We start from the raw sequence: 17,693 nt of genomic DNA, 5'->3' as shown, positions 1-17,693 counted from the left end.
AAAATAAAAAAAAAAAAAAAAGAAATGTCTATGAAACTAAAAAAAAAAAAAAAACAAATACACTTGAGATTTCTTAAGAAAGTCTCATTGTATTATTTTTCTTGTTTTGTTTTAAGTAAACTCTATCCAGTGTGGGGCTCAAACTCATAAGCCTGAGATCAAGAGTCACACTGGGGCACCTGGGTGGCTCAGTTAGTTAAGCGTCAGACTTTGGCTTAGGTCATGGTCTTGTGGTTCATGAGTTCGAGCTCTGTGTCAGGCTCTGTGCCAACAGCTCAGAGCCTGGAGCCTGCTTTGGATTCTGTCTTCCTCTCTCTGCCCCTCCCTCGCTTGCGCTCACTCCCTCTCTCAAAAATAAATAAACATTTTAAAAAGTAGGAAAAAAAAGAGTCACATGCTCTATTGGGGTGCCTAGGTGGCTCAGTTGGTTAAGTGTCTAACTTTGGCTCAGGTCATGATCTTACAGATTGTGAGTTCAAGCCCCATGTCAGGCTCTGCACTTAGGACTCTCTCTCTCTCCCCCTCTTCCTCTCACTGCCCTCCCCTTCTCGTGTTCTCTTTCTCAAAAATAAATAAATAAATAAACAGACAAATAAATAGTTACATGCTCTACCAACTGAGCCAGCCAAGTACCCCATCACTGTGCTTTATTATTATATTTAATACATTAATTAATTTTACCCCAAACCTAAAATAGTATCATTATGATGAGATTACTAGTTCCTCTAGGACTTTGGGTAAGCAGTTGATCATCTCAAGGTAACTAGTATAGCTGACAATTATATAGCATTTATTAAACTGCCCATAATTTGGAGGCATTTAAAAAAATAAAAGTAACTTTCCATGTTAGTTATTATATATAGCACTTATTAAACTGCCCAAAATGTAGAGGCATTTAAAAAAAAATTTTTTTTAATGTTTATTTTTGAGAAACAGAATGGAAGCAGATGAAGGGGCGAGACAGAAGGAGAAACAGAATCTTAAACAGGCTCCAGGTTCTGAGCTGTCACCGCAGAGCCCAATGTGGGGCTCGAACCCACGAACCGTGAGATCAGGACCTGAGCTGAAGTGAGAGGCTTAACCGACTGAGCCACCCAGGCACTCCTAGAGGCATGTTTTAAAAAATAAAAGTAACTTTCCATAATATGTTAGTTACTATACAGAAGATTCTGTGCTCACTTATTTTGAAATGAAGTTATTTCAACAAAATTTCCATATCTTATTCCCTCTCTATTTTGTTTTTTTAATCTCTGTAGCTAAGTTTACAAGACAAAATACGGGGAACAAATTTTAATTACAGCAACTAACAGAAAGTTGTTATGACACCCTTGCAAACATAAATATTATCCCACTGCAGTTTAACACAACAAATTAGACCTTTCTTAAGATTTTCAGTATCAGTCAATTAAAGTATTTGAAGTTCATCTTTTAAGACAAATTATAGGTTAAAAAAACACTGTCCCATTACCAAATATAGTCACACTTCTAATAAAAATTAGATCTTTATTATTTAAAATCTTGGATTTCAGAAATTAGAGTGCATTTCTGTGATCCCTTCTCATAAACCAAATCTTCAAATGTAAGATGACACTAAAATCCCAGCAGTGTACTCACCTCATAATTCTCCTTTATCCAGAGCTCCCGTTTAAGAAAAGTTTCTTTCTGATGATCTTCTAGACTATCAAACTGAGACTTTGACATCTTCATGGATTTACGAATGATATACAGTCTTTCTTCTTCCCCATATTCTTTGCCTTTGATGTTAAAGTTATAGATCCACCGGCAATACCAGACTATATACGAGCACAGGTGAAAAGGTGCTAAGAGAATCTGAAACAGGAGGAGATCACATATCTGTGGTTTCTGATAGCCTCCCTTTATATCTATTTTACTTTTTATAATGTTCTTTATGATGCTCTCCTCCTTGTCACGAATTTCCTCTTTGGACTTTTTGTTTCTGCCCTTCTCTTTGGCTTTTCCAAGTAACCCCTGCTGCTTGGCAATCTCCATGGCTTGGATACGGTATTTGGGCACTGTGGCTAGGTAGCTGATTGCCTTGTCGTAGCTGTTCCACCAGCTGAAAAACTGGAATATTTAACAAAGAAAAATGGGTCATTTTTACTACCAAAATGCATCTTGGTGAGCACCTTCCCCCACTCCCCCAAAAGCCATTCTGATTAAAAATAGAGATCTCAAGGGGTACCTGGCGGGCTTAATCCATAAAGCATGGAACTCTAGATCTCGGGGTCATGAGCTTGGCATAGTGCTTATTGAATTCAAAACAAAAAAAGGGACTACACTCATCTTTCTCTGTTAGTAAAAGATAAAATTGAATAATGCTCACATGTACATGGGATTTCAGGCTAGATAAATCAAGTAAGCCCTGAGCTGGGCCAAAAAGCCATTAATTCAGACAGGAGATACACAAGATCAGAGGACAAATCCATGGAATCACACCATACCTGTCATTTCACATCTTTATGAAATGGATTTCCCTAGATCACTACTAAAAAATATTTCTCTCTCTCTCTCTCTTTTTTTTTTTTTAAAGACTGTGAGACTGTGATCCACATTCTGGAGGACAAGTTAAATGGCAAAACTAGCCAGTGGGGAACTTATTTAAAAAAAAAATCACAGGATCCTCAGGCAACTATATTCATTCCCATCTCTTTCCTGAACCATCTAGATATGTCACAGCAATGCTCATTATATTCTGAAGTAAAGGATTCAAATATGTTCGAACACATATTTGACTGGAAAACATCTGGGGAAGCTGGGTGGTTCAGCTGGTTAAGCATCTCTGACTTCAACTCAGGTCGTGATCTCTCATTCCCTCTCTCTCTCAAAACTAAACAAACATTAAAACACTCACACACAGACTGTGACTAGAAAACATCTAACTTACTTCATAAATATATATAAAGTGTTTCATTAATTGTCAGAAAAAGACCTACTCCTCACAATTCCACACATTTCATTTGCTGTTTTGCTGAATGAATACTGCAGTTAAACCAATAATATCTTCAAACATTATAGTAGCAATCTATTAGGACTAAGGGGGGAAAAATGTTACTAGGGTATCACATTATCTAAAACAGATAGGTAAAATTATCCCTGCTTTCCCCTCTGAAGGAAAAATACTTCTGCAAAACCGGATACATTTAAAATACATGTTAGTTTCAATAGGATTTCTATCTGACATATAAAGTGACTCGCAAAAATGACTCGCATTTCTGGGAATTAAACTGCAGCAGTTTTCAGACTAGCAAATTGCTTCATTCTAATCATCTGACATGTTTTTTTCCTCTAAAAGAGAACATGACAGGTGTGGTTACTTTAAGAATAGTAGGAAAAACTCATTTCAAGCTGGAAAAGTTAAATTTTTGTGACATTTTAAAAAACATGAAAAGTTATTACAGCTCTTCTAATATGTTTCAGTAGTTTTCAGCCCAAGCAAGAGTGCCCTTAACAGGCCGTGGAAATGTGTGGGACATCTTTGGTTGTTATAGTAATGGCAAGCACTACTGGCATTTGGTGGATAGCCACCAAGATTTATTAGGTCATATTAAAAAGTTAAGGTTTTGGGGGCACCTGGGTGGCTTAGCTGATTGTCTCACTCTAGATTTCAGCTCAGATCATGATTTCACAATTCCTGGGTTCAAGCCCTGTGTTGGGCTCTCTGCTGACAGTGTGGAGACTGCTTGGGATTCTCTGTCTCCCCCTCTCTCTCAAAAATAAATAAATATTTAAAAAAATAAAGAAGAAGTTTAGGTTTCCCCCAAATTTAACGGGAAGTCATTGAAAAGTCCTACAAAAGTAATAGTATGATCAGGTTAATATTCACTCTGCCTGTTAGGAAGGAAATACTCTAAATGGAACAATGAGAAAAAGATCTACTGTTGAATTTTTTTATAGTTAAATAATGACATTCATCATTAATTTGGATTTCCCATTGACAAATATTCCAGTGTTATTAGTTAAAAAAATGAATATTTTTCTAGTTTAAAAAAATTAGTCTCAACTACAAGTAACATTTTATAAAAAGGTACTTCTAATTCAGTTTTAATGCCCAGCACTAGGCAATGTGCACTCAAGCTCACACACGAAGACATTCACCTCCATTAATACCAACCTGAAACACTGAAATAGCACATACACTGACCAAAATCACAACTCTAACATCCACTTTGGGGGCTAAGCGCCTGCTATAGTAATGGTAGTAATGGCTATAGTACTCTTCTGGATGATCCAGCATGTAATCATAATCTTTTCGAGTTTCTTCATCCTGTAAAATAACAAGATACTCAATTTCATAGGACATTTCATTAAATGGCCTTAGTTTATAATCTGTTAAGTCAAACAGAATTTTATACTCATGTAAGATTAAGCTGAATAAAAGAACTGAAACTATCCAAATAAATTTCCCACCACTCTTCAAAGGCACACATAAATTTGTTTCTAGAACTTTAATATTAGGTATAAAGCATAATAAAAGTAATCTCTCCAAATTCATAAATGTTGTTAGTCCTCCTGGAAAAATAAAAACATTTTAATAACAATTAACCATGCCGTTTTAGCCAGTGTTATGGTACTAGTAAGGATGTTGTCACGTTCTTTTAACTTCAGAACATGTTGACACCTACTTTCAATAATTACTGACAGGAACAAATGTTCCTCTCTATTACAGATATTCACCATCATTTTCCAGCCTTGTGTAGAAAGTCTTCTGTCAAAAGCAATGATTAAGACAACAAAAAGCAGACGAAGCCAGGTCTGTGCCTATAAAACTGAGTTATACTCATCTTCAAGAAACATAGTGCAGTATAATGGTGAAAAGTTTAACTTTGTGATTTTAAGTGAAATCTTTGGCCTCTCTGAGCCTCGCTTTTCTTCATTTGTAAAACAGAGATAATATCTGCTTTACTAATTTTACAGGATTATTTCAAACATCAAGTGATAGAACATTATACAGAAACATATACAAATAAAGAATATCTTACTATTATTTTGTCACAGCCCAGTTCATAAATAAAGTAACATATAGATCTTCCTTAATTACACAAACACATTGGGGAAAGGAAAAAAAAAACCCCACAGCATTCTGAAATGCTGCTCTGAATGTTCACAAATAAAACATTTCTTAAAACCTCTAATTTTAATCAATTTCAAATAGAGAAAAGTGCTGATCTCTTACTGAGCTACATAGGTTGAAGAACTACTACACAGGGTTATGATTTGCTTTTTTAATCACACAGGAAACCTACTTTGTCCTTTTTAAAATTTTATTTATTTTTTTATTTTTTAAGTAAACTCGGTGCCTGGATGGCTCGGTCGGGTTAAGTGTCCAACTTCAGTTCAGGTCATCTTTTCATGGTTGGTAGGTTCGAGCCCCATGTCAGCCTCTGGGCTGACAGCTCAGAGCCTAAAGCCTACTTTGGATTCTCTCTGCCCCTCCCCCTCTCATGCTCAGTCTCTCTCTCTCAAAAATAAACATTAAAAAAAAAAGTAAACTCTACCCCCAATGTGGGGCTCAAACTCATGACCAGATATCAAGAATCACATGCTCTACCAACTGAACTAGCCAAGCACCTCCTATTTTGTCTTCTGTCCAAAAAGTGATGAAGAGTAAAACCACAACAAATTCTTTACTCTCTGTAAGACAGGGAGTACAACACAAACCATTATGAAAATTAAAAACCTTTTTTAACCTACAGGATGTCTTTCTAGGATGTTATTTAATATTCATAAAATTGTAAATTCTTAACTAAAGGCATTTCAAAATCTACACCCAGCACTCTACTACCACAGATGGAGGCTCTGAGGTCTATTCAGGACCTCCTGACTCCTCCAACATGCAATTTCTTAGATTTGAAATGAGTTTGCTAATGACAGAATCTCCTCTGTACCCATTAAAATCATTATATATTTTCTAAGAATTGTGAATTTGAGCACATTCTTACAATTCTCTTAGATTTGGTATGTTGAAAATATTTTTTACCTCTGACTAGAATTTGAAACTAGATAAACTAGTATCTAGTATAATGAGATACAAATATATTTAAAGTCTATTCCACAGCACTATTTGGAGGGTCAGTATAAGAACTGTCTGTTATATAGAGAGGGCTGAGCTCAGGCTGTTTTTATTTTCAAATTCACTCTTTGAATGTTCTTTTCTGTCAAAAAAAGATTTTCTTGTGGCAACTGCCACATGCTTCAACTGTCAATCCATTATTCTTTCTATAAGCCATTGTATTTTACAGTTTCTAACCTAAAAAGGGCAAAACTTTATAGGGCATAGAGATAGCTCTGAAGACTAAAACCCATGTATCTTGATATATCTCATTTTGAGTATTTGAAGACATCTTTTAAGAATTTTTCCATTCTCCCTCTAGTTTTTGCTTTTTGGACTAATTTTACAGAAATGTTCTGCTTTTGGCCTGAAGTCTTTGACTTTTAATTCAGCCTCCCAATCTTGGCAGATGTCTTTTGAAATGCATTTCTTCAACACAATTTATCTTGCTCCAATGCACTTTTACATGTAGTAGTTTTGAAACTAACTGCCATACTGAGATCAAATTCCTATAGACCTCCAGCATCATTATCTACACAGACTCCTTTGCCCAGCCTGACTGTACTCTTCCTGGTTAAAGAATACAACACTGTCTTTGAGTGTCATTGAAATCTGCTATGTGAATGTCATGGGTCCAACAGTTATCTTCTCTTCTGTGTTCTCTTATGTTAGTGAAAGTCACAATCCATAGAACGCAGATATCCTTATTCAGGCTTTTCACCCAGATCTTCCACCAGGGTCACCTTCTTCTCGCTGGTCCCTAAATTTGTGACTCACTTCATTGGGTCCTGAGCTCTTCTAACAGGATGGTCAACTAATGTTCCAGCAACGAGCCACTCCAAAATCGGAACCTTGTGTCTGGCCTCTCTGCTGCAACCAGATCCTGTGGGGTCTATTCAGAGCCCTTTAATAAGTCCTCAAACTGATTCCCGCAAAAGGTCTCAGGATCAAGTGTGACTTCATAGGATGGTTTTCTTTTCTCTGGGTTCACCATAAATTTATGACCCTGTTTTTGTCACGATTAAAGACAAGAAGGGTTGACCACGTCCTTGTTACAGCATTTAACCAGCCAGAATCTTTACTCTCGGGTTTATAACTTTCTCTCCAGATTGAAGGAAATTATTGTAGGCTGAGGCATGCATAATATACTTTGGAAGGTGTTCCAAGGTTGGCACAAATTGGAGAGTTAGTTTTCAACAGTCTAAATCAAAATTCTACTCTCTAGTAGCCTACAAAGTTTAGAATCAACCTAGTAAGAACACAAGGATACCAGGAATACTAGCAAAAAAGAAAAAAAGAGACTAGGACCCAATTGAGAGCTACAGGTACATACGTATTTTAAAACCATTATATTTATTCTTTCTCCTACCCATCCTGGAACTCAGGTAGTCCTACAATTATTTTTTTCATCTCCAATGATTCCCTGTGGCTAGTAAGTTAAAATTTCCTTGACATGCAACAAGGCCCATAAGTAGTGCACTCTAACTTAGCAACATCTCATCACTTGCCCCTCTTTTGCCCATAGCAAACCTCAGATAGTAATTTCTAGAATTTGGTGTGTTCTTCCAGTACAGCATGCTCTTTCGTACCTATGTCTTTGAACGTATAATTCTTTCTACCTCAAATGCCCACCCCTTTCTTCTAACCTCATGACCTCCTATTAATCCTTTAGGACACAAATGTCAGAGTTAGACCACTCTTATTACATATGTGGCCTCTTTATTATAGCACTTATCACATTGTAATCATTAGTTTTTTTTCTTTTCTTTGAATGAGAACTTCTGGAAGATAAGTAGGGTGACACATTAATCTCTGTATATCCAAGGCCTACCATAGTGCCTGGCATTCAGTAAATGTCATTTAAAAATCGAGTAAAATTTTATAAAGGCTCTCCCTCACTATACAGAGGTCTCTATCTCACCAGGAAGGCTGGATGGGTGATTATTTCACAAAAACTTGGGCTTAGCAGAAATGACTGCTTGATTTCAAAGCTTATGAAAATATGCTACTGTGGCTAAAACGGCTTAAACCTTAAAACAGTTTAATGTCTTACCTTTCAATAAGGTAGTACTTTTTCTTTCAGCAATTTTGTGGATCTTAAGGTCCCAGGGTCAGGAGATTCCAACTTCTTTCCAAAACCAAAACCTTTATACTTGTTTCTTCCTCCTCTCTGTCCTGAGCCTTGACCAGCAGGGCAATAAGCTCCTTGTTTCTAATCTCTACAGGAAAAAATGGTGCTTCTGCTGGTGTCCACTCCACTCCCAATCCTCTGGGGCATATGCAGGAGGACTGGAACAGAACCACCAATATCTAGATCAAAAGTGAACAAGAGGAAACCCACAAGCAAAGAAAGCACTGAATCCTTCCTTGTCTTATGAAAGTGATCATCCCCTTCCCACCTCCCCAGAGGCAAAAATATATTATGTTCTTGCCCTTGAAGAAATAATGAATTGTTTGATCTCAATATACATAAATTGCAATAATTTGATATTGCAGCCACTTTTACATTAAAAAGTTTCTGTTACACAGGTAGTAGAAACCACTTTAGGTTGGATGTTAAAGGCCAGGAATCAATAATATATATTTAAAAAAACATAGTAATATTTTTGTTCATTCTTAAAAATATATAGTAATCTCATTTTAAAAGAAATACACACAAATGGATCCTTTAAAAAAAAATAACATCTCTTCCCCTACATGTTTATCCAGGCCATTACATCCTACTATAGAGGAAGGAAATTCACTGCGGTCAGTTTCATTTCTCTCTGCTTCCTGCACCCAGTCACTAGTGCCACTGTCTTCCCATGTCTTCTTTTCTGTCTACATGTGGCCTCAACAACTTACATGATTTGCAGTATCATCTACATACTAGTGACACTCAGATCTTTTTCCTGTGTCTTCCTATTTTCAAATATCTCCTAAGCATTTCCTAACGATAACATAGCTATCTCAAAACACACACGCTCAAAAAGCAAATCTGTCCCTCCGTGTTTCAGTTAATAGTACAGTATCACCATCTACTTGGTTACCTAAGCTTCTAAAAACCTTGGTTATTTTCGAGTCAGCAAATTAATTACACAGGGCATTAAGCCTTGTGCTCAACTCAGAGGAGGATAAAAAGACAAATAAGATAACGTCCTGGTCTTAAGAACTCTTCCATTTAGAAGAATCTAGCAAGAAAAATGCAATTTGATGTACTAAGGACGAAAAGACTAACTCTGCCTGAGACCACCGGTGACAAGAACCATAGCAGAGAAGAAATAAGTCCTGGATCTTGAAAAGCAAGTACTATATGGTAAAAATCTGTTCCAGGCACAGGTGACAGCAAGTGTTAACATACAGAAGCATCAGTGAATTTAATGGATTCAGCGAAGGTTGAGCAGTAGGAAAATTTAGGAAGAAAGTATAGTAAATGTGCCCAGGAAGACAGGCTTGGATAAGAGCCATGGAGAGGACCTTGTAATGCCATGCTGAAATACTAGAGTATTATTATCTGTGCTATTCAAAAATGAAATGTTTTAAAGCATGAAAACAATACCACTAAGTAGAAGTGTTTATTTTTCAAAGCTAACCCTGACAATATTGTGAAGAATGGAATGAGGGCACTTGGCTGGCTCAGTCCTTTAAGCGTCAGACTTCTGATTTCAGCTCAGGTTTGTGATCTCACAGTTTGTGAGTCTGAGCCCTGAATGGGGCTCCATGCTGATGGTGCAGAGCCTGGTTGGGATTTTTTTCTCCCTCTCTCTCTGCCCTTCTCCCGTTCATGCACTCTCACTCTCTCTCAAAATAAATAAGCTTTAAAAAATAAATAAATAAATAAAAGAACATGATATCAAGTTTGGAGAAGAGGCTGGGGAAAATAGTGGAAGATTCTGAAAAAGGGAAAAAAAAGTTACTGGAATCTTTTCAATTCTTGGAGCCTCCTGGGATTATCTATTCCTGAAGGAGGGTTGCGCCTTTATAGGAACAGCAGTAACTTGTAGAAAACTGGAAGTAATGCAGGTAATTCTTGTTCACAGAAAGACAAATCGTGTCCAGTGGAATACAACTATTGCGTTGTCATATTGGCCAGTTTTACAGGCACTTTAGCATTCCCTGTTTGTGAATGTGTGGCACTTTTTCTCTTTTGAACCAGTTTTAATATCTTAGTGGTTCCTTCATTAATAAATTAAATAAAATCTGACACATGTTCATTTTGTGTTTCTGTAAGAGTCATGATTACATCCTCTTAAAACGTATGCTTTAACAAACATAACAAGATTGATTTCTGAAATGTTTAATTTGGGTAACTATGCTACAAAATGAGACACAGCTGAAAATATGAACCTAGAGAACACAGATTTTAGAGTTGTCACAGATGTAGTTGAGTCTCATCAGGAAGAAGAGAGAAAACAAAAAGAAAAAAGAGTACCCAAAGGATAGAACTCTAAGGAAAAGCAACGTTTAAGGTGTTGGCCGAAGAAAAGATTATAAAGACTGAAAAGAAATGACTAGAAAGACAGGAGAAAAGGGAGAGAATAACACTGAGAGAGTTTAGGGAGAACAGCTTAAAGGACTACATGATGCAACATCAAATGCCACAAACCGTACCAGGAGGGAGAAAGGAAGAGGAGCTGTCAGATCTGACACCTAGAGCACCACTGTTCACCTGAAGAACAATTCCAGTATGTGTGTTGATACACGTCAGTCTAGGCAGCTTGAAGGAAAAGGAGGTGAGGAAGATAGCCAAAGTGAAAAAAGAAGAAAGATGTGACAGTACCTTTAAAAGAAGCAAAACTGAGTGAAAGCAATGTGAAATGGACCTACTCAGATTTTCAAGTTACCAAAGAAAAAGGATAAAATTCCAGAAAATGGTGGAAATGAATTCAGTCAAAAACCTTCCTGCCTTCCCTAACCCATTCTCAATATTGTTCTCAGAATTTTCTTTCTGAAAGAAACATCAGATTGTGTTATTTCTCCTCTTTAAAACCTCTGGTAACTATTCGATACATAAAATTCAAATTCTTGAACACAGACTAAAGGGCTGTTCATCATCTAATCCCAAACTGCGTTCCAGTCTCCTGAAAAATTCTCCTTACCATATACCTGACAGTCTTCTAACCTAGAAGTAGTAGATCCTCTAAAATCTGTGAAAAATGCAATAAGGGTCTCTGTGCTGTGAATATATCAGAATGTCCTTTTTACCCAGGATAAATCTGCACAAGCTAAATTAAAATATCAAGTGCTCAGTTTCTGGCCAGAATTTTATCAACTCAGTAGCTTTTGTGTTAATCAAAAACTCTGACTGGCTGTTGATAACATCATGTGTCAGGTAGTCACAAAACTAGAATTAAACACATCTGGTATACAATTAGTCTTGGTCATAAGTAGGGAATAACAGCTGAAATTAAGGGATCAGTAAAAAACAAACACTTATGGATTCACAGCAGAAATAGTGTGTGTGATGCATAATGTACCACACCCTTCTTCTGGGTCCGTGGGAGAAATCACTATTGAACATGTCCTCCTTCCCACTAAACCCAGACAAGGTCTCAAAACCTTTACAAGTGTTTCAGGGAGTCATAACCAATCAGAGTTGACATGTCAAATGAAATCTATCTGCCATCAAGCTTACTTAATTAAATTGGCTGCTTATCAGCATCACAACTGTATTCTAAATTTACATGTTTTTTATATTTATGAATACTCAATTATTATGAATGATTGATTAATCTGGATAGATACTAGGAAAGAAAAACAGTAATTCTAAGAAGTGCAATTCATTGTTGTTCCTCAAAACAAAAGGTCCTTCAGAGAAATATAATAAAAGTGATCACTGGTGGAGAAAATACTATTATAATACCTTACCAAACTACATCTCGTTCCTGGAATGAATCTTACATACTCATGACTTCATGTTTTTGTTGATCAGGTTTTCCCTCTACCAAAAATATCCCTTCAACTGTCAACTCTTGGTGACTGTTCTAGATCCAGATCAAAGAGTACATTCTTCTCCAATCCCCAAAGAAGAAATAATTGTGTCCTCCCAGTGCTGCAAGGTAACCTACACATTTTTATTATATAACTTAAATAATAACCACACAATAAGTACCTGTCTCCTTGTTATGTTAAAAGATTAAAGGCAAGAACTGTGCCTTCTTCACTGTTATGATCTCCTCCCCCAGCACCTCCCTCAGTACCAGTTACAGAAAGGATCGAATAAGAGGATAAATTAAGGAAGAACAATAGACAGTCACATAAAACGGCAGGGTGTTCAGAATCCCTCCCCTCCCCATGCCCAATTCTTTGTAAGTGCTAAAGCCCTGCTACACCAACCAGACTGATAAAAAACTGAAGTGTTCTTGTGACTTCCCTGCCAAGACAAGGCTAGAGTAGTAAAAGGCTCTCACCACAGATCTCCTACCTTATCAGATAACCTTCATGCCAGTAATGCTGCCAAGATCTTTTCTGTTCTTTTGTGATTTTGCAAAATGCTGCCAAATTCTATTTTCTCATTTTCTAAGTGCATTCTTTCCATCTGTTCCTTCATCTGCTTATTTCTGTCATCTTTATTCCATCTACTTCATCCAATTGTTATCTATATTCAAAAAGGATTAATTTTCTCACTTAAAAAAAAACAGAATTTATCCTTAAAAATAGATGTGCAATTTTTCTCTCATGAGGGATCTTTTCATTCATAGCCATCCAATCTACTTTATCTGTACCACTCTTTAAAATTACAATTAATTTTGGATAAAATGCCAGCGTAGGCTTCACATAACAATGTCACAATGTCAGAAATCCACTTTCAATTTCCATTCAATCTGAATCTATCTCCAAGTATGAGTTTTCCTTTAACAAACATTCATTATCTGATGTGCCAGACACTGGGCTAGGTGCCATGGATATACATACAAAAAGGCAAGGAGGTAGTTTAGTGGAGAAAGAGCTACTCCATATTTACAGTGCAGTGTGATAAGTGCTATATCCACATAAAAAGATTCAATGTTGACACAGCAAGTGAGAGTCCATTTACTTAACTTCCAAAGTCCATGAATTCCCTGAATCCCAGTAGTCAAATAAACTAAATACTATTTCATTGTCTTCACTCTGTTTATATGATGAAGCAAATATAACGCAGTATATAAAATCATAATGGTTTGAGGTCCTGCTGAGAACTGTATTTTTAAGTTATTTTAGAAGCTGAACTAAGCATGACTTGATGAAAGCATCTGACCAGTGCCTTTGCCTTCCACTATTACCAATCCTTTTTTCTGGTTTTCCTTAATATATCTCTGCACAGGTAGAATCGGTATTGCTAAAATAACAATGACCAAGTGTAATAATATCTCCTGTCTTACCAACTGTACTTAAATGCCATTAGTGTACTTATTTTTTAACAACCACCGTCTTAAAAAGCCTCTCTCTAACAAAGAGGCATTTATTTGACCAAGACAACTTCAGTCATAAATCCACAAAAATTCACAAATCTAGGTTCCCATTTTGGTGACATATTTTATTATCCACATTCAGAGATTGCTGGTTATTAGAAGTTTTGACAGAAAACCACTATAAGCTTATAATGAAGATATAACACAGCCTTTTATATCACATATATTAAAAATATTAAGAGACTTGAATAGACTAATAATAAGAGAAATCAAAAGGTTATCAATAAATTATGGGGTAAGAAAAAAAGACTCCTAGCTCCAATGAATTTACAACTAAATTATTTCAGATTTCAAGAAAGGAACAATTTCTTTTAGATATACTGTTTCAGAGATGGGATCTACCTGTGCATTTCACAAGGCAAATATAAAATCAACTTCTTCCATATGCCAGGAATAACTAACTGCACATGGCTATGAAGGAGGACACAGTCTTCCCAAGTCCCTCCCTCCTTTCTGGCTGGCTTTGTAGATAAGCACACCTCTCACAGGGTTTACTGTTATTCACAGTGCATAACAAAACTAGCAAACAGAAATGATGTAGTCCCAGGTAGGCATCTGCTACCTCCATGAGATGATACGTGGAATTCAGATAGGCTTCTGCATCTCCTTATTCCAGAGCCACTGGAACCTATCAACTCCTCCCACTATTCTATCTGATCTGCTCTTAGCAAACGCCACATGGACCTCTTACCCCTCACAAGCCCTCATTCCAGCCTGCAGATACAATTCCAGTAGTGGTTACATCCCCATTGCCTCAAGGGGATAATTTGAAGGCTGAGACTGTTCCAATTGGATGACCCCAGTTCACTAGATCTTTGCATTACCGGAAATGAATTCTCTGGTCACTTACAGTTTTTCATTATGACAGAAATAAAATCTGACCACCCTGTATGTTTTTAATAACTTTCACACATAGCAAATCCAAGTCCTTTTCCTTATTACAGGAGAGGGAATCTGCAGTGAAGTTTGAAAAAGAAAAGTTTCTGGAGGTGTTTCACTTAGAAGTCCATCTCTATAACTTTAAAATTGTTTTCATAGAGCTGAAGTAGGTCTGATTTTCAGGGTCCAAACCATCCCTAGACATCCCTTTCCTCTGATAGGAACACTGAGCGGGGCTGGGGAAAGTACTGCACATTCTCTCATTCCCTCCTCCAGCAGTGCAACTCCAGTTGTTTCCTGTTTGGAGACATTTGGAGGACTGCAAACCTCTTGTTGGAATCAGGATTAAGAGTGTTACTTTTAGGGTGCCTGGGTCGCTAAGTCAGTTAAGTGTCTGACTCTTGATATCGGCTCAGGTCTCAATCTGATGGCTCATGAGTTCAAGCCCCAGGTCAGGTTCCATACTGACAGTGCGGGAGCCTATTTGGGATTCTCTCTCCCACTTTCTCTCTGCCTTTCCTCAGCTTGCTCTTTCTCTCTAAATAAATAAACTTGAAAAAAATTAAATAAAAGTGTTACTTTCTCCAGACATACCAGTTTTTAACTGCCAAAAAAGTGCACAAATCATTTCATTGAGCTTTCACTAGCTAACCAATCAGCCCTAAACTTTAGGGGTAAAAACTTTTAGAGGCAACCGTTACAGATCTGCCAAATCAGCTTCCAAATATGTGTCTTCAAGAAAATGGCAAGAATAGTTAAGAGTCTTAGGGTTCCTCCCAGCAAGAATTATCTGTCTTTCATTCATGGCTCTCGTTTACTAACCACTCTCGTGCCAAACCATCTCCACCCCCAGCAGAAGGCAATAGTTGCCAGTGTTTCTGCTGCCCTCTCTTCTGGAAGTTCTCCATCCCTTTATTATGTGCTACCAGGTCCTTCTGCCTGCTTCTCTGGACCACTCTTTCCTCAGCACAAAAACACAGATTGGGGCTTCAGATGCTGGGTTGTCCTAGATGGAGAAAGTCTTTCTCATTTTTGGGAAATCTTTCCCCAATCACTCTATATCCTAAATAACAAGCAACTAAACCCTCTGGTACCTGCACTTCCCAAGGTCCCACTTATTCTTCAGTTAACTGCCAATAAGAATTACAGTGTCAACAATGCTAGTCATAATTTAGCAAAATCAACACAGTCATATAAATTGCTCTGGAAAGCATGAATGAAGAGTCTTTAACTCCTTGGTTCAGTATTTTCAGCTCTGGGACCCTAATCTATAAAAATAATCCGTGGTTAAATTACAGTATACCCAAAGTAGTCATTAAAAGCAGACTACACAGCAACAAGGAAAACTTTGACTCAAAAAAAAAAAATAAAGAGTGGGTGACTCAGGTGAGCACTCAACCCTTGATTTCGGCTCAGGTCATGATTCCAGGGTCATGGGGTGGCTCAGGGTTGAGTGTCGAGCCTGCTTGAGATTCTCTCTCTCTCATCCTCTGTCCCACCCCCAGCCACGGCAACCACACTAGTGATCCCTATTTAATTTTTTTTCCTTAAGGCTGGAAAGAAGTACCTTAAAGTTGCTGTAAATTGCTGGTACGTTGGCATGATGGGACCCTTGAAGCAGTAACACTTACATCAAATAGGAGTTACATTTGTGATTCCTTATATGGTTTGATTTTTGCAGTAGGAGAAGAGAACAGAATCAGGCTAAATCCCCATCCCCAAAGGACTCCATAAAGCTTTTGTCAAATGACTACACACATATTCACAAACTTTTCCTGACAAAAATTCCTCAGAGTCTTGAATCCCAAGTCATTAAGCACCTATTTACAGGTCCTATTCAGGGAATTTCTCACACTTATTCAATCCTCATAATAACCCCGTGAGGAGGTATCATGGCTTTAATTTTGCATATGAAGAAACAGCTACTGTGACATATTGAGTCACTATCCAAGGTCATCCTTGGGGTGTAGGAGCCAAAAGTCAAATATCCGGTCTTCTGACTGCTTGTTCATTGTTCTTCTTAGTGTTTTTCTAGATCCATAAACCCACACTAAATGTCACATTTAATACCATGCGCAGAAATCAAGTTTCTGTCATGTCAAATTGGCGCCATCACAGTCATTCAATATTGGAGACCTTTCCTGTGTTCTATCACAGACCCTGGTAATAATAATCACCTTGCTTTCCAAGTGTGAGCTACACGTTTTTAAAGCGCTTTCACTAAATCCTTAGATGCCCAAAGCTTTCCGAAACTGTCACAAAAAGGAGAGGGCTAACTGTCCCCCAAGGCCCGAGGGGGCTCCCATCTTGTCAATGAGCCATATGGGTTCTTTCGCGAGGCCACGTAGGAAATCGCGAACATCCTAGATAGTCGTGGCGGTGGCCGCGCCCGAAGTCGTGGTCACCGAGAACCCTGCTCCGCCGGCCAGGACTCTTCGCTACCCATCTGCGCCCCCAGACCTCACCTTAAGAGTCTCGTAGGCGGTCGCCACCAACAAGAAGGCCTCTTCGGCGCTCTGCGGTGTCAGTCCCGGGCCCTCGTCGCCAGGCTCAGGCCGGTAGCGGTCGGGGTGGTAGCGCCGGGCCAGCTGGCGGTAGGCCCGCGCGATCTCCGCCTTGCCCGCCGTGCGGCTCACGCCCAGCACCTCGTAGCAGTCGCGCGTGCCGCAGTAGAGCCCCTCCACCAGGGCCCCCGCGGGCCGCGCCAGCAGCAGCGCCAGCAGCAGGGGCGGCAGCAGCACCAACCAGCGCCGGCCGGCAGCCCCGGCTCTCCGGCGCGGAGCGAGCGGCGCCGCCATCCCGGGGCCTCGGCCGCGGCTCCACCACCCCAGCACCTCTGCCGCACACCGCCGTGCGCCGGGCTCCGCCTCTCCGACCTAGCTCCACATCAGCAGGCGCCGCCTCCGCGCAGGCGCACTGGGCGCTGCTGCGACAATCACTTCTTTCGCGACCGTTGCTAGGGGAGAAGGACGCCTCATCCGCCGGGCCGCTTCCGGTATGTAGATGACCGCTTTCCCAGCCTCAGCTGCTGGAGGGTTTGTTCTTAGTCAGACTTAAAGGATGTCTCAGTGTAGCACGTAACCAGTGTGCGCAGAGCGGTTTACGTAACGTCCACAGTACCCTTCACACGCGATCTTTTCTACATCATTTCTGCACCTATGTCGATTGGTAGCTTGGCCCTCTTACCGTCTGGTTATCCCCGTGAAGAAGATGTGTGCACAGGGTTTTACCGAGTCCCGAGCCCCGGACGCCTTCTTTTCCCTAGCCCCATGATGTCTTTCGAAAAGGAAGATGAAGTTAGAGATTCTAGGCAC

General features: G+C 38.9%; 1 protein-coding gene and 1 long non-coding RNA gene across 3 annotated transcripts in view; one reads left to right on the top strand and one right to left on the bottom strand.

Moving 5' to 3' along the window:
- LOC144236236 (uncharacterized) overlaps nucleotides 1-4,970 on the top strand; it is a 16,596-nt gene extending 11,626 nt beyond the window's left edge. For both annotated transcript variants that reach the window (XR_013336456.1, XR_013336454.1), the window contains exon 3: nucleotides 4,688-4,970. This is a non-coding gene — a long non-coding RNA (uncharacterized LOC144236236). The remainder of the gene's footprint in view (nucleotides 1-4,687) is intronic.
- The window catches only part of DNAJC25 (DnaJ heat shock protein family (Hsp40) member C25), a 19,749-nt gene extending 2,479 nt beyond the window's left edge, over nucleotides 1-17,270 (bottom strand). The window contains exons 1-3 of the mRNA XM_077769867.1: nucleotides 16,845-17,270; nucleotides 4,133-4,285; nucleotides 1,615-2,085 (exon numbers count right to left, since the gene is read on the bottom strand). Coding sequence (XP_077625993.1) covers nucleotides 1,615-2,085; nucleotides 4,133-4,285; nucleotides 16,845-17,177 — 957 coding nt within the window. The 5' untranslated portion in view covers nucleotides 17,178-17,270. The remainder of the gene's footprint in view (nucleotides 1-1,614; nucleotides 2,086-4,132; nucleotides 4,286-16,844) is intronic.
- Nucleotides 17,271-17,693: the final 423 nt, after the last annotated feature.

This window comes from Crocuta crocuta, unplaced genomic scaffold, assembly GCF_008692635.1.
Source record: "Crocuta crocuta isolate KB4526 unplaced genomic scaffold, BGI_CrCroc_1.0 scaffold95, whole genome shotgun sequence".
NCBI classification, from domain to species: Eukaryota; Metazoa; Chordata; class Mammalia; order Carnivora; family Hyaenidae; genus Crocuta; species Crocuta crocuta.
This window is presented reverse-complemented; position numbering and strand designations above follow the sequence as displayed.